Source organism: Plectropomus leopardus, chromosome 12 (assembly GCF_008729295.1).
Source record: "Plectropomus leopardus isolate mb chromosome 12, YSFRI_Pleo_2.0, whole genome shotgun sequence".
NCBI lineage: Eukaryota > Metazoa > Chordata > Actinopteri > Perciformes > Serranidae > Plectropomus > Plectropomus leopardus.
The window spans coordinates 8,623,038-8,647,693 of record NC_056474.1 but is presented as its reverse complement, the minus strand read 5'-3'; the positions used below and the strand labels follow the sequence as shown (position 1 = coordinate 8,647,693).

At 38.2% G+C, this 24,656-nt stretch overlaps 1 protein-coding gene across 1 annotated transcript in view; it reads left to right on the top strand.

Annotated features, from left to right (window-relative positions):
* b4galt2 (UDP-Gal:betaGlcNAc beta 1,4- galactosyltransferase, polypeptide 2) overlaps positions 1 to 23,399 on the top strand; it is a 200,322-nt gene extending 176,923 nt beyond the window's left edge. The window contains exons 7-8 of the mRNA XM_042497979.1: positions 11,122 to 11,226; positions 23,108 to 23,399. Of these exons, the coding sequence (XP_042353913.1) occupies positions 11,122 to 11,226; positions 23,108 to 23,258 (256 nt within the window). The 3' untranslated portion in view covers positions 23,259 to 23,399. The remainder of the gene's footprint in view (positions 1 to 11,121; positions 11,227 to 23,107) is intronic.
* Positions 23,400 to 24,656: the final 1,257 nt, after the last annotated feature.

Below are 24,656 nucleotides of genomic sequence, written 5' to 3'. Positions count from 1 at the left end.
TGTTTTTTGTCTTTTAAAGTTACATTTGGTCTCTGAGAACACCATACATGTGTTACTGAACAATAAGACTACAGATCCAAGGCTCTGTGGGACTCTTAAATTTCTATTACAACCACATGTGACCTATTCAGTGATCCAAAATGTGTTCTTTTATTGCGTGTGACCCTCCTGCGGTAGCCAGTGCTATCCTTTTCGAGTTCTACAACTGGAAACATACAACTCTCTCTTTCTGTCTTGTGCTCCCTCTGTGCCGTATTGTATCAGCGGGCCCAATAATGAGGGCTGCGCTAATAAAAACATCAAGTACAGAGAGACGAAGGATGGATAGAAAAGGTGGAAAATGCTCAGGAAGAAAATAAGTAGAGTGGAGGAAGGGGAGAGGATGAGAGAAATGAGGCATTGAGCGTAAGGTATGGTCAGGCAGAACAGTCACAGTCAGCAGCTGCCGGGACAGGAAATGTAAGGAAGCATTGGAGCAGAAACGACCAAAACTCATTGTGTCACCTTTTTACTGAAAATATGCCTGCCTTTGTATACAATCACAAATCTTAAAAAATATGTGTCAGTAATACCCTTTTCCACCAAATTAGCTCTGGTCCTAACCGGCTCCATTCAGCATTATTGGAAACTTGGCACAATCTATCAAACCAGCCCACATTTCCACCCGTTATGAGCGTTACTGTTGTATCAAGGATTCGTCATCAATGGAGGGTGTTGCATGATGCATGGCAGAATTTAATGGTTTTAGCTGGATTGCCGGTTGGATACATGTTTTTTTGTTATTGCTTTTGGATATTATTTATTAGTTCCATGATTATTGGGAGAGTTGGGTCACATAGATGCGGGCGGTGACATTCATAATCGATGTCAGTATCCGGCTTTTACCTTTTTGGAGTTGATAGGAGAGAGGGTGAAGTGGGTCATTTTTTGTTGACTGCACTTTTCATTCGATCGCTGTGATTATTTTGACTCTAAGTTTGTGCATGTTATAATAAGGTAATTCCTTTTCATTAGTACTTTTTTTAAACATATTTTTGGATCTCAGCAAATCTTTTGTCGGCATGTAGACCAGGCCCAGCCTCAGCCTCTCAGCGACTTTAGTTTGTTTCCTGTCGTTGCTACACACAGTTCACCACAGCATTGTAGAGATATGTTCAATTCAAACGTGTCTGCTACAAAATATTGCACAAATGTAACGTAACCAGGGTTTGTGGAAATGTTCAGTGTGAACTTTTTTTCTGGCAACATATTAATTTGAGAAATATTTCAAGAGGTTGCTTTTTCAAAGAAAGAGGCAAACATAAATTTGTGCTTTTATACACATGGATAAAAAAACATCCAGGCGAAATAGAAAACATACTTTCTCATAAATTTTTATCTGAAACTTTTGAATTGTACAGACAAACCTTTTAAGTTATCATAACAAATATTTTGGTTGTATCCCCAGCAGCCGCAAGAAAACGTTTTCTAGTCTGGATCCTACAGAAATAAATTAAGTACATTTATTTACAGTTGCACCTTTCAAAAGCAGATGTTACAAAGAAAATACAGAAAAACATCATACATTTAAAATAAACTCCCAGGCCAGTCTTAAATAGACGCCTTTTCGAGCTGCTGTTCAAAGGAAAATACACTTAAACATTAGCATAGTGACAAAATAATATACTTAAATAGTCTTCATTAACCAATACTGTATCCTTGTAAAAAACAATACAGAATTAGGTGTTTACCCCATTCCTTCTGAAATATTTTTGCCCTTCAAGGATCCATACTTTCTTGATATTACATTGACTTTTCAGTATTAGCTTTCACATTGACTGAATTGCCATCCCTGCTCCTGTTTCTGGAAGCTTTTCAGACATAATATTATTTCATTTCAGTCAGTTTAATGGGATACACCGTTCTTAAACTTTTTTTTTTAAGTGTGCAATCTCTTAGTATGTGTTTGAAGAAGAAGCTAAAAGGCCATTTTAAAGTTTCTTACTCATGCAGCACCCAGATGTGTTCCCGCTGAGATAGAAATCTTTTTTCTGCTCACACCCACACACCTTATTTTTCTATTACTTTCTCTCTGCTGTGCATCTCCCAGCCCTTCACACACCACCACCACCACCACCACCACCACCACCACTACCACCTACTCCTCCTCTTCTTCCCATCTTATTTCTGCAAAGGGAGTGAACTGAGGCAGGACTTCAGACTTAGCTCCCAAATTCTCCTCCACTCCATTGCTCTAATGCAATTAACTCCACTGGTGGGAATAGAAGAGGAGAGCTGGAGAAATTCCTGATTAATCCAATCAAATAGGTCTGTGATTGTGTGTGTCTGTGTGTGTGTGTGTCCAGACCAGTGTCCAAACTGCTATAATAATGGTCTTTAATGCACACACACACAGACACACACACACGCAGTCCTTCTGTGCCTCAGGCTGCTAATGAAACTTTGTCATGGTAGATCATATTAGTGGTTGAGATATTTTTCTAAGGAGGGAGAAGTGCTGGACAGTCCGCAGCTTTTCAAATGAACAAGGTGCCTCTGTTAGTTAAGTAGATACAGTTTAATGGATTCTCCCCGGGGGTCCGAGTGTAGCTGCTTTTATATGGAGGCTTTTATTCCACTAATGACCAGAGTAAAGGCTCAATCAGAATAAAATAGTCTTATAAGAAGCTGCAAGTCCTGATAAATATAGTGTGCTGCTTCACAATAAAGGCCCCCAGTTTTCTTTGCTTTTGCTGTTGGTTAACAGTGAAGCAGATATCAAGATAAAATTGAAAACACTAACACTGATTCATATATGTATATATATATATATATATATATAAATATATATATATCCAGTTGGTAATGCTGGCCAGACACTTGTGCAGAGCAGATAAATGTGAGAGGTCACTTGGCTTAACGGACAAGTTAAGTTGTGTGTCATCTGCGTAGCAATAATGAAACACTGCCAAATTTACAAATTAAGTGCCCTGAGGGGAGCATATACAGTATAATGAAAACAAAAGTGGTCCAAGAATCGACCCCTGTGGCACACCACAGGTTAAGGGAAAATGGTCTAGTTAAATGGAATTAAAGGACTCTAAACCCTAATAAGGGACTTATTCTGTAAAAATAATTTATATCAGGGAGGTGTTTAAATAACACTACTGTCTGGCTTTTCTTGTGCTTGTTGTTTGTGTTTTTTGCTTGTTCACTTGTTTGTTTTTTGGGCTTGGCTGGTAGGGAGATATTCCTTGATGTACTGTATAATGTCCATAGCTATGGCACAAACATCTTATTCTGACCCAGTCTCTGAAAAATAGTGATCTACTTCTGCCGTCTTTTTCTTTTATTTTTTACCCTTCTGTTTCCAGTCATATTTACTTGACCCTCCGAAAAAAGAAGTCATGAAATCCTTAAAGATCCCCCACAGTGGGGAATTTCACAGCAGCCACCCACCTGCTGTGTTTCCGTGGAGGTGGCTGTCGAATGTGTCGACTCTGGATTATATACATCACACAAGGGAACGCTGAAGCTTTCCATCCTGCAGCTCCACTGTATCCTCAATGTCCTGTCCCTTACATAATATTCACAGTACGCTGTCACGCCATGTTACTGCCTACTGCCTGTCAGAGGAGTGAAAACTAATGACTACACTGATGTGTTGCTGGGAGTGTATATCAGAGTGTGTGTGTGTGTGTGTGTGTGTGTGTGTGTGTGTCTAAATGTTGGTGCCCCAGCTGAAGTTTTGTTTTGGTCAAGGACACACTTCTGTGCTGTCCAAGGAAATAAAGAGAAGCTAGTTGATTGGTTACTTCACAGCTCATTACAACACACACACACACACACACACACACACACACACACACACACACACACACACACACACACACACACACTGACATGCATACACAAAAGCGCACTCACAATGCACACGACTTTCCAAGGTCATATTGAAGTGGATGTTTCTTTTAGACAGTTTTTGGCTCGTCTCAAAGTGTCCCCATGAAACCAGATGCACCTTTTTAGACATCACAACCCTGAGCTTCATTTATCAAACAGTGTGTGAATGTTTTTGAGGGTGTCATGTGTAGAATAATGACTTCGCTTTGTGTCAGTGTTGGTTTGTTTTTTTTTTTTGAACAAAAATCTTGGACCGAGCATTTAATCATCATGCAAAGTCTCACGTTGACATATGAGATGGAGAGCTGGCCCACTCTCAGGGAGCATTTTATGGGACTTTTAAAGAGGATTTTTCAAAGGCAGGCAGGAAAGTTAACAGGGAGAGATACAACGGAAAAGATCCAGATTTCAAAGTAGCTCTGGTGATATTTTACATGAGCAAACACACTCTGATCAACTTGTGTTTGAGAAGCCCTAAAAATGTTTCTACTTTCTCGGAGGATTATTTACTTGATCAAATCCAGAGCCCCATAAAGTGTCACAATCTAGTCGACCACCACCTCAGAAGCAACATCCCCCACACTAGAAAGAAGACATTTGTTTTTGCTCCCATTTTTTAAGAAGTTTAAATAAAAGATCTTTTTAAACACACAAGACTTATTTCTTTCAAAACGGATTACATATTTTTAAAAAACAAATCAATGTTAGTGTTAAGACAACACTTCTTCAAGTGTCAGACGCCATCAGAGGTGGCCATTTTCCCACTCTTGTTGGTCACAATGACAAACCGCGGTCAGGTCACGACCCTGATGTGGACAATTATGCAGATGAGCTTCCCTGAGATGGTTTCTGATGGTTTGTGCAGAAATTATTTGGTTGTGTTTGTGCATCCTCGGAGTGTGAGGTTGGATGGATGTTCTGCCAAATTCATTGAAACAACATTGAAGATAACTTCAAAAAATCAGTTCATGCACAAAAGCTCTGCTGGACTTTCCTGCAGTCAGCACGATGGCACGCTCCCTCAAAACTTGTGACATTGTGTTGTGTGATCAAACTCAATGTTTTAGACTGGCCTTTTACTGTGACAATCTAAAGGTGCCCCTGTGTAGTAATGATGCTATTTAACCAGACGAAATTTGAGAAAGATAGGTCTTTTGTGTGCATTAAAGAAATCTTAGAACAAAAGAGACACAACACAAAAGTGTTGTGTTTCTTTTTTTATTTTATTATTGTCAACTCATTATACTTGGTTTCCAGTCAACTCAGTTGCGTTGGCGGATTCAAATATCTAGACCGAGGCAAAGGGGTTAAACTCAGTGTTTCACAAAAAAGCAAAGATTAGAGAAATGCCTGAAAAATTAATCCAGCTTTATGAAAAAGATCTTACTTAGAACTTTCTTTAATCATGCCACAACCCCTAGGATTAATTTTGTGACCCTTTGGAGGGACGTGACCTCTGGATTAAAACTGTATATAAAAAATGTCAAACTAGCTCCACCTCAACCAGCTACAACAGTAGAAAACTATTAATAATTACCCAGTACATTGCATGTCTCCTTATTTTCTTATATAAGGTAAATAGTCTTGCAATGTCCCAATTCAAATAAACACACACACATACATGCATGCATCAGTACAAATAAGGATAAGTTATCTGACAACGGCAGATTTTATGCCAAAACAAGAACTTTTACTTTAAATACTTTTAAGTAAATTGAGCTGGATATACTTTTACTTGAATTTTACTTAAATACAGGGCTTTTACTTGTCATTCTGTATTTTAACACAGTGATACTGGTGCTGGTTTAGGCTTTTAAGTACTTCTCTTACCACTGCACAAGTCTCATCAAAAGTCAAAATACAGCCATCAATAAATAGTTCTATACCTCAAACAACAATACAAATTATTGATCTGCTCTAAAAAATCTTTCACTTGAATCTAAATCTTTTTTAGATTAAATTTTTTTTATAAAAAAATGTAAAATCAACATGTTGAGATTCCTACTGAAAAAGCTGAAGTAGAAGGGGTTCACATTTCTCGCCACAGCTGAGCCATACACAGTCGACCTCTGCAGGGCAATGGGCACAAAGAAGATTATTTTAAAGATGCAGAACTGTGAATAATGTATAACTAAGCTCACTGCACTGAAGAAATGCTGAGGAAGAGGAGGAAAGGGCTGGCTCACTCCGTCTCTCACTCTCACATTATTTGCACCACAATAAATCTCTAAATTATGCAAATACATGCATGCAGCACGCGCAGACACACACTGACAAAGGCAGTCATCAATGCATGTGCAAAGTCAGCAAAGTCACTGAGACATGAGAGGGAGAAAGAAGAAGAGGAAGCAAAGATGTGTTATTTAGTTTTCCGATGAATTTATTTATGGGAGGGCTGTTTTTATGGAGTTTCGCCTCTTAAGTGTTGATGTGCTTTTGATGGCGCAGGGCTACATTCTGGTTTATTTACATATCGCTGGTTTGTAAAGAAGAGGAGAAAATGAAAGGTGAAGGGGGAAGGAGGAGAAGAGGAAGGTGAAGAGAAACAAGCTGTGGAGAAAAAAGCATCGACAGGAAGTAGAGAGGTGAAAAGAACAGAGGAAGTGATGGAAAGGATGATGAAGCTAAAAGATGAGCTGAGAAGGAAGGAGAGGGTATGAACAGAGATAGAGGAGAAAGAGTTAGACAAAAAAAAACAAAATAGCCAACTTTAAGGCATAAAATACTGTAGGCAGAAAGAAAAAATAGCTCTGGTAACTATCCAAAGTTCAAAAATATGGCTTTCATCACCTCTATTGCTGACTTATTAAATACACATATTCACTTTCTTACTGAGCACTTGATAAGAAGATCAATACCACTCTTGCGTCTGTACAGTAAACATGGAGCTAGAGGCAGCAGGCAGCTGGAAACTAGTCAGCTTGGTTATGTCCAAAGTTTAAAAACATGTCCTACTGACACCTTTAAACCTAAACAAATCCTCCAATCTATACAACTGCATGTCGTTGGTTCTTTGCCTCTTATACGGCCAACAGAAGCATTTCCTAAATTTGCACCTCTGCAGTGGCACTACATCCTCATACCTAAATGACAGCATAGGTTGTTTGCCAACAACTCCCAAAACGACATAGGCTGTATGATCATTGACGGTCACAGTTTCAAACATGTGTATAGGTTTAGGTAACAAAACTACTGGTTATGTATAGGTAAAGGTCATTGTTTGGGTTAAAAATCAGTACATTCGTTACGTAACTTAAGTCGAGTACAGAGCAAATGTAAGTATGTTACATTCCGCTGCTGTTGGGTACAAACCTCCTGGCTCCAAAATTGCTATTTTTAGGAATTAGAAAAAATGCTGTGTTTTTAAAAGGATCCATTTGAGATACGAGTTTTAGTCACAGGCTTCTTTTTCTTTTCTTTTTTTTTTTTGGTTAAGAAGTGGTAGAACCCACTGAAAGACGTAGAGGGGGGCCGATAGAATCAATTTATGAAAAAAAAGAAAAGAAAAAAAAAGTGAAATGTGGAGATACGTAGTTTGTGCCAGACAGCAACGATTTGTAATTTGAAATAAGTCAACATAGACTTTTGGTTTAACACGGAACATGAACAGTGGTCTCCTGGTTCAAAGTCCTGTGTTTGTTTGACACATTCATACACGTAAATATGGATCATAATAAGGTGCTTGTACAAACAACCAGTGTGGTCGTTTTTGGGGGAGGAGAGTCTCCCGAAGCTACAGTTTGAAATAAATTCACTGACGCTGTTAAAACACAAATGACACAGCTCTCCAATCCTAGTAAGGTAAACAACGAGATACATTTCTGAACAACAAGCTGTCCTCTGAGTTGGACAAATAATGTTTCTCTCCATGTACAGCAGGCGTCCTGGCTGTGAGACGAGTGTGCAGGGACCGTATGCAAATGGCAACACAGCAAAGAGATAGGATACTCAAAAATATTCACTAACTTCACTCTCATAAATAGTAGTCAATGGTCTCTTGTTGGTTTTACTGTAATACCTAGTTTTGTAACAAAAAGGTTTCTGCATAATTTTTGGGATTTTTTAATTGGAAAAATATTCAATAAATTAATTCTTAGATTTTTTTAAAGGAGCCCAATGTTTTGAAAATTCAAAAACAGCAACTTGTAAACTGTTCATCTCATTAATGAACTCCATCTGCCTCTTCTTCCTAAATTATTTTCATTATTATGGGTTTCAGTTGCAAAGGCTTTCTGCACCATGCTACTGCCAAGAAACGTTGAATCCTCGACATCTCACATCACCACAGCGTACCAGCGATTAACCTTTAGTCTACTGCACGAACATTTCTGCCCCCAAAGACCCACAGGTGGGAAAGAGAAAGGAAAGAGAGGGAAGGACTAAAAAAAAGGAAAGAGAAGGAAATAAATGGACAAGAGAGCTAGAGAGGGAAATGAAGACGTGAAAAGACAAGAGGAGGCGTTGGAAGTGTAGACGAGCTGTTGTTGAGGAGCAGTCTCAGGCATGGCTACTTTTTAAGACAGAGAGAGCACGAATCGGAGCACTGGGTCAAATAAGAATTCACCACACACCTACACAATCCTTTATATCATTGCAGGTATGAATATCAATGACTCCGTCAACCTCTGGGTTTAACTCGGGCTTTATGTGGAATAGATCTGTTATTTGTGTTGCCCACACTCCATTTGTTGTAGCATTAGATATAAATCTCTGTGCAGATTTGCCCTTGTATTGCATCTTAGTGGCGATACAACGTTACCACTATATGTCTCTGAGTTGTGATCTCATGCTTTGTTTAAACTGAAACACAGTATGAATCTGTGTTTTATTCCCCAGCTGGTGTCCGCACAAGTTCACAGCCCCTGAAGCTGAACAGTGTGTTGCTCTTGGTGTTATAAAAGTCTCTGATCAGAGCTGCTCTTTCTTCTTTTTTGGTTTTTCAGAAAGAGCCAGAGGGAATCTCTGTTTTTTTGTTCATTTGTTTGTGTTTGCAGTGTGCTGTGTTTGTGTTGCAATTACTGTATGATATTCACTCTTTAGGGCAAAGGCAGCCCCGAGAGCCCCGTGTGAAGGAATGCAGCGTGTGCTTGAACGCCATGAGCAGCTGTAGAAGTCAAACAGGCATATTTTGGCAATAATTGGTAGTTTTTAAACATTTGTCTATTCAGGTATACCTTCAATTAATTTACAGTGTTTTAAAATTACTAACAAGCCTTCATCTTTATTTAAAGCTACAAGAAAATAACTAGTTTGCTTTTTGCAGAAACTGTCACTTTTCTAAAAAAAAAAAAAAGATTATGTCCAACCTCCTCTTCCTAATTCTAATAATGGTATTCACTAGAATCTACTGCAATGTCCCCAACGCAGCTGTAATCATTTTAATCCCTGCTCATGAACTACAGACAAACTGTAGGTTAGACAGCACTGATCAAATATGAATCAAAACTATGTGACTGGATTGCCTATTTATCACCTCAAAAGTTTTCAGAAACATAGTTTAGTGTACTTTTTAGCTGAAAATCAGCTAAAAATGAGAAAGTTTGCCATACGATAAACATAAAACCCCAGAAACAAACACCACCTATCAGCTGGACCAACTTTTATCATTTTACAGCTAAACAGTGCACTAAAATATGTTTCTGCAAACATGACAAAGTTATTTCTTTGTAAACCCACCAAATAAAGCTGTAAGATACTTTTTTTCTAACATCTTAATCCAGCAATATAGCTACATCACAAAATTAAAACAAACTCTAGACCTACATTTCAAAATGCAAAAAAAACTTGATGATATGTACTAACCCGGCAAACCTGACTCAATATGATATTATTCTTTCAAAAGACACTAGAACATGTTTTCTATCAAAGAGCAGTCATAGCACAAAGTACCAAAACTTGATGGCGTTATGAAAACTGCAGTTCTTTTAGGGTTTCAGTTCTGCGTGCTGACAATAGACAAAATGAAATCTTGTATTTTTTTCATGATTCAGTTTCCTTTTACTGTAAACTGCTTTATCTTTTTTGTCAAGTGTCAGATGTGTGCATTTTTAGCAACATATGCTTTCCAAAATTGAATGAGGTTTCACTTTATAAGATGTACAGTAGAAAATATAGTAAGTGACAGAATTTTTGCAGTAAAAGCTTTATTAGCAACATGAAATTGCTGCCGTTGACAAGAGCTCTTACTCTCGTACTCCTCTCCCTGCTCCTCATCCTCTCCCTGGTTCAGACATTATTTTTCTCTCCCTGCTTCTCTTTGATGTTCTGTATCCACATTGACCAAAATCAATCCAGAAAGTCACATTTTTACTGTACATGGACATGTAACGGAAAGAACCTCAAGACCTGGTTTTGTCTCCATTTAAGAGTGGACTCATCTGTGGTTGGTTTGTTTTACACAACTTGAATCAGCTATTTCTCAATATTTCTATGATCTGTTTGTTCAAAAATGCTTATCATCTACTTCAGTATAGCCTTTGAGCTCCTGTTGTTGCAGAAGTAGAGGCTTTATTTAAGGGTTTGGACATTAGGTTTTCATTTCTGGCATACTGTGTACAAGTAGTTTAAAATTAGACAGGAAAGATACATGTTGTTATTAGGTAAGCTTGTATGTAATGACAGTTTAAGCATTTAAGAAGCATTTTAATTGACTTTTTTAACTGACCTCATATTCTGTAAAAACAGCATAATATGTGTTACTGGTATGTCTGGGGTTTACAGCAGATGGATGTTGTGCTAACTGTATTTAGAGTTTTAAAAATAGATTGGAAAAAAAAAAAAAAAAAGGCAAAAATTTCAAACATTTTCTGGTTACAACCTCTAAATTGAAGCTTTTGTGGTGTAATATGAAAATAAACTGATCTTTTTTTCTTTGGACTGTTGTATTATGAATTAATATTAAAAAATAGGTGGTAGATTAATCAATAATGAAAATATACCTTTGATGCAGCCTTATCACCTTGGGCTATGGGAACAAGTAATTGCTATTTTTCTCTATTTTCTGACATCGTATACACTAAATTAATAATCAATTGTTTCAGGAAAAAATCCCACACTTATTAAAGGATAATGAAGATAATTTGTTCAGCCCTGCCTTATTTCTTTATGAAACCTCGTGGTGAACTCCCTCTCCTCAGTTTGTTGTTATTTTTCTCTCATTATGCCTTTCGGTCTTGTCTCTCTCTTTGTGTTTGTTTCCCTTTCTCTCTCTAACAGATGTTGTATCTGTTTGTGTTGCAGGATCACTCTGAATGGGATGAAGGTGTCCAGGCCAGACGTTCGCATCGGCCGCTACAGAATGATTAAACACGAGAGAGACAAACACAACGAGCCCAACCCACAGAGGTACTGCATCATTGTCCAAACTTGTTCTCCGGCTTCACATTTGGATCGATCGTGTTGCTTTTGTCTCTTAGCTACACAGTTCAGATGGTTCTTACCAACTTTTTCATCTCCATTTGAGAGAATTATGATTATGTGGCGCTGGAAAGGGCACGCTATCAATAACGTGTCCTTGTAATTAGAGCTAGCTGCAGAGAAATATACTGAAGCATGAGCAACACAGGCTATAAACAACCAGCAGATTTGCCTGTTCTTTGTCATCCCCATTATCTGCTTTCATTCTGTCCAGTATCACTGCAATTACCTTCTAAAGATATTATAACCTTTAACCAGTGAAGGCTAAATGCACACTCACTCCCAGCTCTCCATGAGAAACTGCAAGTAAAATAATAATAGAATATAAATAACTATATAGACTCATTATAGACTCATTTTGCAAAACTGCATGACTAGCTTGTGAGATTTATATGCTTAGTGCGGGGGGATTTTTATAAATACAAATGTCATATCTGGAGTTCTCCTTAATTCTCCTTTGTATCATAATCATTACCATATTATATCGCTATTGACTGTTTCATTTTCTTCTACACACTTCAAGGAATTTCAGTGCTTTCAGTCTGTGGAAAAATACTAAATCCTTTAACATCTCATTTTTCTGGCATAAATTATGTAGTCAAATTTAAGTATATTAAGTCAGAAATACTGGAATCATCTAAACTAAGTTAACACACAATTTATATACCGTTGCACTTGTTTTGACTTGTTCTGTTATAATATTTCACAATAGAAAAATTAAAATAAAAAAATAAAATAAATAAAATTAACTTTGATAACACACCAGGTTGCTTAAACTATTGAACTATTAAAACTGACATTGCCACTTACAGCTGCAGTTGATAACTTTTATAAAAACATAATTTTTTTCATATTTGCTACTATATTAGCACAGTGCTAAATGAGACAGATAATCTGTGTAAAAAAATCATACTTCTTCCTTGTGGAGTTTCTAATGCTCTTGTCAAATGTAAATGCAAGCAAGCAGTCAGAGTGGAGGAGTCTCTGACGCAGATGTCAATCACTGCTTCTGAACATCAGTCAAACTGTCAAAACAGACAGCGCTGATCAAATATGAATCAAGATTCTGTTACTGCATCATTTCTCACCTCAAATGTTTTCAGAGGCATAAATTACCGTACGGTTCAGCTGTAAGATGAGAAAGTTTGTCCAACAGGTCGGCTGTGCTTGGTGCTTTGCTTAACTGTATCCAACATGGCAGTTGGGTCACAAACGTTCTCATTTTGAAGCTAAACAGTACACTAAAAGAAGTTTTCTGAAAATATTTGAATTTTTGCTCAATATTATTGAAATATTGAGCAGTAAAGTACAAAACATAATAGAATACAAATTTACAATAAAAGAGTAAAGACGTAAGATATAATAGATAAAATTAATTACTTAATAATTTAAAATTTTCAAGATAAAAATCATCTTTAAATGTTGCAAGAGTGCAGACAGGAGTTGCAAAGATAAAAAGATTATTTAAAATGACATAAAATCCAGTTTAAAAATAAGTTTGCAGTCATTTCCAGGTGGAGTTTTTAGCTTTGACTGGTCAAATGACCACAGCAAGCAGTACAATATCTGTTCCACTCTCACTCTATTTCTATGAATAAACCCCCCAAATATCAGGTCTTCACTGTTCTTATAGCTGGTACCTACAGCCTTGAATATGTGTCTTAACACAAAAAACTGCTCCTGCTATTTATCCAACCAAGACACAGAAAATGGGAGCATAAAGCCAGAAAAAAAAGTGAAACTGGTCTTACAGTAAATCATGTATTTTTTATTTTCCAAGAGTTGCAGAGCACCCAGCAGAGAGAAAAAGAGAAGCATTTTCCCTGTAACTAAATAAACATTTAACTCTTAACAGGATGTTAAAAGATGCATGACATGTTAAATAAATTAAAATACATCAGTTTCCAAAATACTATAGTAATTTCTTGTCATACTATTAATTAAAATTCAGTTTCTGCTAATATGCAAGCTACATAAAGACTGAAGGTACTGAATACGCACTGTTGTCTTCATAAAAGTATCAGATGACAGAGCAAAATGTAAATAAAAGCAATCCTTTGACGACCACGACTTGGCCTTTACGATCACAGAAAGATTGGGAGATTTTAAAATGCCAAAGACAAAACATTTTCAATAAACCAAGAATTGCTTCTCGGAGATACAGCGCAGGGGCTTAAATGTTGCTCTTTTGGCTACACCCATTTAAATTGCTTTTCAGACAAATGTGTAAAAATGCTTCCCGTATAAATGTGTTATTTTATGGTTTGATGAATGAGACCCAATATGCAGAGATGAGCCCTTCTAGACACATTAATCACCAGGAGTATAGCACCTCACATTAAGCTGCTTAAACGTGGATTATCACTGTTTATTCTCCTCTAAGAGCCCCTGTTTTCATGCCTGGATAGAGCAGCCAACGATGCCTCACAGCACAAAAATCGATAGCTGCTGCAGCTGGGGCAGAATGAAGATATAGTGAACTCTGTTCCCTCCTCCAAATATTGTTTTAGTTTGATCTCATGTGGCATTATTATATCACCGCGTTTTGACAGGACCACGTCAGGGTTCACAGTTGAGATCTAGTTTAACTGCGGCTCCTAAATTGGTTTATAAGAAGATTAAAAAACGAGCGTCATGTGTGAAAGAGCAGTGACAGCCAAACAAACTGTGACATGCTTGATTTGAATTTTGCATATAGCTACTGAACACATGTTGTTTGAGCCTCCGACACGTGATGTGTGTTTTATGAAGTTTTGTATTTGGTTTGAACATTACACAAAGTCCAGTGTTAGAAAAGTTTTTGCAGGAAGTCTTTTCAGCAAAACTGATTTTGGAAACTTCTGGAAAACTGTGCATTTTTTTGCCTCGTTGACAGTGATAGCCATGGCCAGAGGCATTATATTTTTGGGTTGTCTGTCCATCTGTCTGTACATCTGTCCCTTTCTTGTGAGCGTGATATCTCAAGAATGCCATGAGGGACTGTCCTCAAATTTGCCACATAACTCCACTTGGATTCAACATTAATTTGCCAAGAATTTGGCGGTCAAAAGGTCAAGGTCACTTTTAGCTTTTGTCCGTCTCATTCTCATGAATGCAATATCTCAAGAAGGCCATGTGGGAATTTCCTCAAATTTTACAAATACATCCACTTGGACCCAACGCTGAACAGATTAGATTTTGGTGCCAAAGATCAAAGTCAAGTTTTTTTTTTTTTCTATGTAGCACAAATGTTCACGCTGAACTGGTCAGACTTTGGTGGTCATTTGGTCAGGGTCACTGTGACCTTGTGTCAGTGTCACTCTCATGAATGCAATATCATGGGACTGCCCTGAAGGGATTTCTTCAAATTTGACACAAATGTCCACACTTGGACTCAAAGATGAACTAATCAAAGGTCACTGTGACCTCAGAAATGTGTTTTTGGCCAGAAGTTAAGAATTTATACAAAAATTATGGCAAAATTTTACACAAACATATAATGGGATTAAATGGTAAAGTGATGCCAGTTAATATCCAAAAGGCCAAAGGTCAACTTCACTGTGACGTCATAATGTGCTGCAAAAGCAGTTTTCTGGCCGTTATTCAATGTCATATCTCAGAAACAGAAGGGGAGACATTTGGTTAGATACTGAATTGGTGACACTAATATTGGGTGCTCACCTTGACACTGTGCTGGTTGTAAAGATCTCCTTTGTTCCTGGAGGGAAGATGTATGAGAAGCATCCATGTTTTCACAGACATGGATGTAAACTGTAAGTGCAACTTGTCTGCTGCGCAGAGGCATACAACCGCGAGGCAGTAAAATTTTTCTTTTGTTATTAAACTTCATGCTTTGATGTCAATTATAAAAAGCAATCAAATCATGCTAAATGGCTTTACATAACTGTGTTTATTGTTCTGTGTCTTCCCCTTATTCACCCGTCTGTGAACTCCTGCAGAGGCACACTCACATTCATTCATTCAGGTACAAAGTTAGTGTAATAAATACCTGAGTTGACACTTAAAACGCATTGCTCAGCCGTGCATTTTATGATATGAAGAGTTTGATCCCAACATGATAACTACAGATGTAAGAAATTAAAGCTTTTTGATGGTAATGCTAATGGATATTGTTCGAAGCAGGAAGCTTATTTATCTAAAAAAAGAAAGATAAAACAAGTCATGTTTAGTAGCTAAGAAGCACAGAAAATGCCGGCCTTACATTCAGACCTTTTACACCATTCATACCTAACTGCACTTTGATGAGCATATAGTGAGCTCTAACAGTTAAAATCTACCTCCTTATGCAGGTGTGGGAGGAAGGAAAATGAGCCTAAAGTAGAGGATGTGACTGAAAAGAAATAAAAGATCTTTTCTACCTGTAACAAGCATCTGCTGATTATAAGACGGAGATCTTTGTATAATGTCAAACACCTTCCCAGGCAGCTACTTGTTCTGCTTCTCTACAAGAAAATTTGCTAGTAATGCTAATGGATTCTGCAGTAATTACTGAGCAACATATCTAAGATATGGTTGGAACAGCTTGAGAAATCTGCTCTACATCATTGACAACCCTTTTCTTGAAATTTTAGCAGTTTTATATGCCTGCTTATTTGGTCGAATCACCGGCAGTGTGTGGTCCTCTCTCTGCTCAGCCACAGAGATGTGGACACAAGTCACATGACTTGAACTCAAATTAGACTTGAGTCACAAATTTGATAACTTGAGACGCGACTTGATCAAAAGAGGCTTGCAACTTGACTTTGACCAATGATTTGTGACTTCACTTGGACTTGAATCATTTAAGGTAAAAATAATTGACACCAAGCCCAAGTTTTAAGTTAGATTTAAAAAAAAGGCCACAAAAGAATTTCACTTCATTTCCAGAACAAATTTTTACCTTTTTATTAAGATATAAAACAGAAAACATGCAACAACATACAATATTACTTTAAAGGAAGAAAAGTCAAATGTCTTACAAATTTGGGAACAGAAAATATAGACGTTTTTCCAATATGAGATAAGTTAAATAAAAGACAGGACAGAAACATATAAACTACATCTTATTGTGGCTAATAGTGCAATATGCTATGAGAGTGCAGTTCTTTTCTACAAATTAAGTTCAGTTGCAATTATTTAACAAACTTGTTTTTACAAATATATAGCGTGCATTATGACTTGCTCAGGACCCAAAACTCAAAGTTTAGGACTTGGAACTTTAAGGAATGCTTCACCTTCAAAATGACCATTCGTGAATCAGTCAGTCATTTATTGTTGCCTTGAATTTATGAAGAAAACTGTCACTTTGCTCTCATCAAAGCCACACTCCAATACCAGAGGTTTGGCATGCGCCGAAAAATGATTTATTCACAAATTCAAGGAAACACTGAGTGACTAATTGATACACAAATGATCATTTTGTGAGTGAAGTTTTGCTTTAAGTGCAAAAACCTTGAAACTTGCAAAACCATGACTTTGTCCAACCTGTTCTAACCAATAATGATCAGAATCCAACCCCTCATAAAGGAGCTGGAGGATGGCAAATTCGTCAATGCTTTACTGTTTTACCTCCGAGAATCTCCTGCTGACACTAGTGAGATGTCAGACATCCATCAAGAAGTGGTTTAACTTTTATAATTAACACTGTTAAATGGCAGCAATAACTTAGATGTAACTATGTCTAAAAGAACCAGGCCTGCACAATATGTCATCCATCATTGTTTTATACTTGTGTGTGTGTGTGTGTGTGTGTGTGTGTGTGTGTGTGTGTGTGTGTTTTGTAGAGAGAGAAGGATTCACAATCCCTCAGTAATTGCTTGCTGAAGTGACACCAATAGAGATGGGAGCCGGATAGGTCAGACTAGTCTAGTTGCCTTCATCAAAATCAATAATTCTGCCACTAGACTAAAGACAGTGTATGTGTCTCTGTGTGTGTGTGTGTGTGTGTTTGTGTGTGTGTGTGTGTGTGTGTGTGTGTGTGTGTGTGTGTGTGTGTGTGTGTGGTGTGTGCCCCTGATACTCAATTCCAATTTTTCCTCCTCTCGCTCGTTGCTCTGCACTCTCTCTCTCTCTCTTTGGTCTGAGGATCAGACTTCCTCAATAAGAGGTGACACCAACAGGGATGCTATTTATTTGGGGCCGATCCATTATTCATAACTGAAGCGAGGGGCAGAAAATAGCGGCCTATTAGTCGGCAGAAACATTATTTTTACTGCCCTTCTGGACACTCATTATAACGTCTCGGAAATTTTGGCTTAAAGATTTTTTTTTAAAAGAAGTGGTATTTGGAATTAAATAAAGTATGGCGGCTCAAATAATCAGGGGGTTGTGAAATGAGGATTGGTTACCTCATGGCAGTATTCTGGCAGTGTGGGTGGAGGAGAGGGGATTTTTCCCCCGTATCTCTCTGCGGACTTAAAATTTAAATTCATCACTTTTCATCTCCTGAGGAGGGAAGTTTTAAATTTCTGTCAGTGCAGTTTTGAGAGCTTTTTGATTTCTCTGCAACAGCGTTAAACCCTCAATCTGTCAAATCATCTGATATTTTCTGTGATTGAAAAAATTCTTTGAAAAAAAAGAGGGGAAATTAGGTATCAACAGGAAGACTCTGGTTACCTGTGTAACCCCGGTTCTCTGCGAAGTCAGTGAGTGCTCCTGAGGTGATGTTTTTCTGTAGGGCGCCATATGGCAATGCTCTGTTTCCCTCGTTAAAGGCCAATAGGATTTTCCATTGAATTTTGTATTATTAGTCCGTGGTAAACAAACTTTTATGATACTCACATTTTGTTCAGTAAGATTATCTTCACAAATGATTGCCACTTTTATTATTTTTTAAGACAAAATGCAATCGACAGAAGTAAAAAGCTAATTCTAGGTTACAAATTAACTACACTACGTTTGCATGAATTAACAGCTGCACCACAAAAGCACTGTAAAGCCGTGTCCACTGTGAAGACGTTCTGTAGTCACATTCAGCCACTTGTTAGCAACCGTCTTTTTTAGGACACAATAAAGCTTCAAAGTTGGGGACTAGGGTATTTACTGACTTATTTTATGTCGCAGAACAAAACATAAAAGTCTCCTAATTTTGAGTTAACCACAGACCTTATTTCAGACATCTAACCAAAATTCCCATTCAAAAAAAACGTTGACTTTGAGACAAGGGAACCATAAGTGATAAAATGCTAACTAATCTCCGAGGTTTAGGACTCATTCCTGGGGCACTCTGGAGTCACATACTGTAGTCTCAGGGATAAAAGTCTGGTTTTCTTTGACACATTCAGCAGTTTTGGGTTCAGTTAAAAACTTTCCAGGATTTTAATGATGCATCCGTTTGCATTTTGATAGTGAGTTTTACTGCGTCCTTTCATCCAGATGACATCCAGGGCAGATCTCTGTTTGTCCCAAACAAGTTTTTCTATTTTTTCGTGTGATGACGGGACGCCATCAGTGTCAAACTCTGCTTTTTTACCTGTGCAAAACTGATGCAACACAACAGAACAAAAATGGTTACTGCCATCAGCTAGTGTCATCGTATTTGCCCATAGGCCGAATGCAGTGAATAAAGGTGGATATCTATACCGCTGAGTGGCAGATAACACACATTGGACCTCAATCTTAATTGTCATCTATGACTTGCATAATACAATAAGGATCCAGGGACTAACAAACACAACAAATGTTTACATGTGTAATCACATTTTTATGAATGAAAGTGAACCTGAAACCACCACATCCACAGTACAGCAATCAATCTATCTTTTTTAAAATAATACTTTTATTTCCCAGGCTTTACGCACGGAGACCTGTCACTCGATTACGCAGATAAACTGAGCTTCTGTTTCCACCCTTTGTCTTCAGGTGCAGGGTTGCCTTTCTGTTTAGATTCAGATTAATGATTGAGCCTTTTGGGAGAGTTTATCTGGAGTACTTGCGTAATGTCCAGCGTTTACCAAGGAAAGCATTGTCTCGGCTGTTTGATGAATGTTTACTATCTCCTCTGCATACACACACACAACCATTCACTCAAACATGCACACACTCTCACACACACAGGAGTCCATTCTCTCAGCCCTCTCGGAGATGCTGGTTAGGCATAGCAATGAGAGATTGGGCCAGCGGAAGTAAGAAAGAGGCACATTCATCACCAGCCGGGAGTATCAGTTTGCGCGCACACACATACACACACACACACACACACACACACACACACACACACACACACACACACACATTTTGTCTCGAAAGCAGTGCTTCATGCATTGCGAATGAATCAGTCGCTCAGTAACATTGTTACAAATATTCCATTCATATGTTATCATCCTGGGACAGTGCAGATTCAAGGGGTGTAGGGAGTGTTTGTGTGTGTGCCACTGGCTTCTGCAAAACTGTATTCACCATGAACACGACTTTAAATCCCGTAAAGCAATAGTTTAACAATTTGTAAAATATTATTGAGAATTTGATTTAGTCTCCAAGTTTGCCAGGAATCTCTCATTAAATGACATGTAAACAAATGAAAAATAGCATCTTAATTAGTGAGATTTAGAGGTGCTGGTAGGCAATTTTCTTACCTCTCGACCAGACTAGTTGATTCCCCTGTGTCCTGTCTTTGTGCTAAACTAAGCTAATCAGCCACTCAAGGTAGTATCATATTTACTGGGGCTGTACCCGACCCAGAAATATGCTTGGCGAATCAGATTTGGCTCTGCAGGATGGTTCGTGTGATGGCGGCAGTGTAACGTAAGCTAACAGCACTAACGATGGATCGCAAATGTGCAACAACTTTTTTTGCTGACACTAGATGTCAACAAAAGCCAGAGACTGTATCCTATTAACTTGCTGTGAGCTGTAAATTCTCAATTACTTCACCTTATGATGCAGTCTGTCTCTCCCTCCATGCTGCTGCTTGCATGTCGGTAGCTGCAAAGGGTAGTGTGAAATTCAAGAGCACTCACTTTGCAGAACAATCTGGTGACCAAAATTTCCACAGAAGTACACTGCAAAGAAAAGAAGTGATTGCTGCTACTGTCAGTCGACTGAGGGTCTCTTTGAGTCTCCAGGTTTCAATGGACAGCCCTAATATTTAGCTTAAGGGCTCGATTATTCTCCCTTTCCGTCCAAAAAGAGATAATGAGCTTCATAAATAAAAATGACTTGACTTGACTTATCTAAGGTAAGAAAGCGAAAAAGCAAGTCTCCAAAATGTTGAACTATACCTTTGAGACATTTTTCCACAGTAGGTTCAGTTGGGCCGTCTCAAAATATGTGCCACGAGAACAAAATAACCCTCAATAACTGGTTTGACGAGCTATTGTTGGGATCCTAAACCAGAAATGTTTTCCTGTGAGACCCTCGATGGAATTAAAATAGAGCTTTACTTAGCCCAGTTAGGACTCTGTCTGGAAATCAGGCTAATGAATATGTAAGGAGGACTGTCTTTGGCTCGCCCTCTAACTCTCTGAAATAAAAGATAAGTGAGTCCAATAGCTTTGAAACGATTCATACTGTCGCCTACAGATTGAGTACATGCATTTTATATCCTCTGTACGTCTGCAGGGATTAGTTTATTGCTTTTAATCTCCACTGCTTCATAGATTTGTCCAAAGATTTCTCTTTTCTCATTCCCTTTATTTTTAATATCACTATATCTTACCCCCTCCATCTGTCACTCTCTTTCTCAGATATATATTTATCTCTCTGCCAACCTATCCTCTATTTTTCTCCCCTACTATTCAGCCCTTATTTCAGTTTAAAGCACATGCTTTTCCTCTTCTCCTTTTATTTCTTTCCCTTGCACTTTTTCTCTTAAACTAATTCCTTTTAAGATAGAAGTGCCAATCCTTGGAGTCCACAATTCTATTTTTATCTCATTGTATTATATTGTTCAAGCGAAAGATGCTTGACAACATTTTTCCTGCGTCCATTCATGCCAATAAAGCTCCTTTTGATTTGATTTGCGAGAGACAGAGGGAGAAAGCGATGCAGAGGGAGGAGAGAGATCTTCACTAGTCAGTTCTGACAAGGCTCTGTAGACTCAGTGGTCCATGTCGGACTGAAGTGTCAACTCCAGTTGTACGTCCAAGCATATCATTAAGAAGACGTCTTTTGTTAGAGTCAGTCACAGCTGTCTTTTGAGAAGTGAATGTGCGCGCCTGGGCGTTTGCACACATCAGCTCTTTCTCTGTTCACACACCAGAAATGGCATTTTTTTAAAGACAAGAGCGTTGTAAACATGCTGTAAGACACTCGCTCACCATGGCCTCATTTCCATCCTGACTGGCTCCAAAAACTGATACTACTACGTGGGTGACAGGAGAGTTTGTGTTATGAATCCGTTTTTGATGCCAGAGGTTGCATCACAAACTGAACTGAAGCACAGCAGCAGCACTGTGTAACTGTGACACACTGTGTGAATTATTTTCCCATCTTCAACACTAAAATCAGAGCAGATTCTAACGTAAGAGCAGATTCTGATGTAACTGCTGAGCTGCGGCCAATGGGGAAGGATATTCCAGCATAATTCAAACAAACCCAGGCGGATGTGATGGATAATGCTGTTCAGTGGGTCACAGTGCAGCGCCATAGCACCACCTGTTGGTCAAGACCTACATGGTAAATGAATCTGGATGTGTGTTTCATTTCTAGTACTCCAGCAGAATGCTCTCAAGTTTTTGAGCGTACACTCACCTGGAAAAAAGACTTCATAGCAGCATGAAGTTTGACAGTTGTAATTACAGCACTTCATAATGACTTTCTCCATGTGTGTGCTCTGTTATTCCAATATGTATTGACCAATATTGTAATACTAAGGCTTTCAAGGCTGCTTTTTGAAAGTCTTGGTCCCATCCTAGAATTACTAGTAATTTTTCTCAGTATTGTTTCAGTCCCGGAGAAAGACTCAGGCTTTTATTTCAAGACCACAACTGCAGGGACAGCACCAACTGGTGAAGCTGATTTCAGCTCCTTAGTGTCAGTTCTGATCATTTTATCGAGGTATTTCTTTTGGTACACACAAACACGCTCACATATACTGTATGTATGTAATGTGGCAATAAAAGGTGTGATTGAAGAGCAATCTTTATTTGTTTTTTCAGGGTATTTTTATGGAATTGTGGATCTTTCAGATCAATTTGAGGAGCACCCATGGTTTACATGTTCCACATTTTATCATAGATGTGTCATCTAGTGTGGAACTTGCACTGGTCTGGTCTCTGTCTCGCCCTGCCTTGGTCTTGACTCAGTCTCCGCCACACAAAGTTATGCTAAAAATATCCTTTAATTTTTGCTTTTCACTTGTAAATTACTAGATACATTTATTTTACTGGTTGCAACATGTAGACACATGCAACAGGAGACAGAACTGTGCAGTAGACAATTTTGTTTTAGCCCTTTTGCCCCAATAAAGGCTGATTTACAGAAACCTTGTCTTCTTAATTACTGGACCTAAAAATGAAGAGCCCTTTTTCTCTTATTTGATTTTTTTTGGCCGCCTTGCACTTGAACTTTGTGTCATAAGAGTTGTTCCTCAAATCCAACAGAAAGCACGTCCACTGTCAGTCCTGTAATTGTCCTGTAATTATCTGAATTTCCTTAGGCATTATATAAATAAATAGTAAGCCGGACCTTCCTGTCTCCAAGCAATGAAACACAATTATGTATCCACTAGACTCACAAATGCACTCATATAGAAGCAAAGAATTTCAAGTCAAGTCAGATTTTACTTTTGGCAGTATTATTGTTTTTAATCTAATTTTCTTCATTGTCTCCCCATTTTCCTTACCCTCCTCCTCCCACCTCTCTCTGTCTTTCTTTGTCTCTCACCTTCCAGATTTAATAAAATCCAAAACACGAAGAACACCATGAAGAAGGACGGCATCAGCTCTCTGACCTACAGAGTGGTTCAGGTTAAGAAGTACCCTCTGTACACAAATATCTCTGTGGAGATCGGCAAACCACCGCCCCGGCCTATAAAGGGCTAGAGACAGACGAAGAGCAAGACGAGGGCGTCAGCGCACATTGACTAGAGTTAAAAAGATGGGAAGAAGCTTATGAGAGGGAAATGAAAGATCACATATCTTCGACATCTGGACAGATGTTGGAATGAAAGAGAGGAAAAAGTTACAAGCACATCATGGTCTCTTTACCCCTCTCTCCGTTTTGATTTTTTGGGGCTCTTTCCAACTTTTTTAAGCAGCCAATGGCTTCACCCCTCCTACCTTTACCAATCAGTGACTTGAGAATTTAAAGTGGGGACCAAAGCTCGAATATCATTATCTGAACAAAGGTTGGCGTCAAACTTGAAAGTTGAAACTTGGAGTCTTTCCATTAACAGTCTTTTGTAAACTGGAGGGCATCCAGCGGCATATCGACAGAGGATATTGACAGGAGCTATTGTCAGGGGGTTAAGGAAGAGACAATGACATCATTTGACACTTTGGAAAGATTTCATGGCCCGAAATACTGGACAGCATCGAGCGGCATTTCTGGGAATTTTGGACCAAGTTTGTATAAGCAGAGTGAAAAATGGGCTTTTTACATGGATACAAAGATGGATACGAGACATGGACGCTGCTGGTTTGGAAATGAAACATCAGGAAAATTAACTTGGTGGACAACAAACCTTACAAACACCATCATACATTTTAATTTCCCAAGCAGTAATGGCTTACAAAATGGAGATTTCCATTAAGGCAAACTGTAGAGAAATATGATGACATGCAATGATGCTCCACTGAACTGTATCTGATGGATTGCATATCGAAGAAAACGTCTGACTCTTACTTTGACAAATGATGCTGATAGACGATTTAACATTGACATCTTTGTCAGGATCTAATTACTTAATCAAATCCTCCTCCGGTATCAGTTAATGAATGTGTATTGTGCCTGCATTTACAGTGCTGGGACACGCTGATCAAACATGTTCATCAGCAGCAACAAACTCCTGAGAACTCCCTTTTTGTTCTCTTTTTTTATATATATAAATATAAACGAAAACTTTGGACTTGTTGGAGCGACGGAAAAGTTTTGCGACTAAAGTAAACATATTGAAGACATGACGAGTTTTCTCCTGGTCCGGTGCAGTGTTGTGGGACTACCTACGAAATTAATTTGAAATCACATCAAGGAACTGAAGACAACGAGGCAGATGTATACACCGACAGCTCAGTCGTGATTTTAACCCCCTGTGGAACATATTGGAGATTCTGGAAGCTTGTTTTTTTACTCCACTTAAAGAAAGATAAGGGTTTTCTTATAATCTGAGCTTTAAATGTACATTTTTTGTTTCCAAAAGATCTAAATGGCTTAAGGTGCAGGTTCGATTAATTAGAAATACACATTTTTCATTAGAAAATTGGACATTAACCTATTTGGCA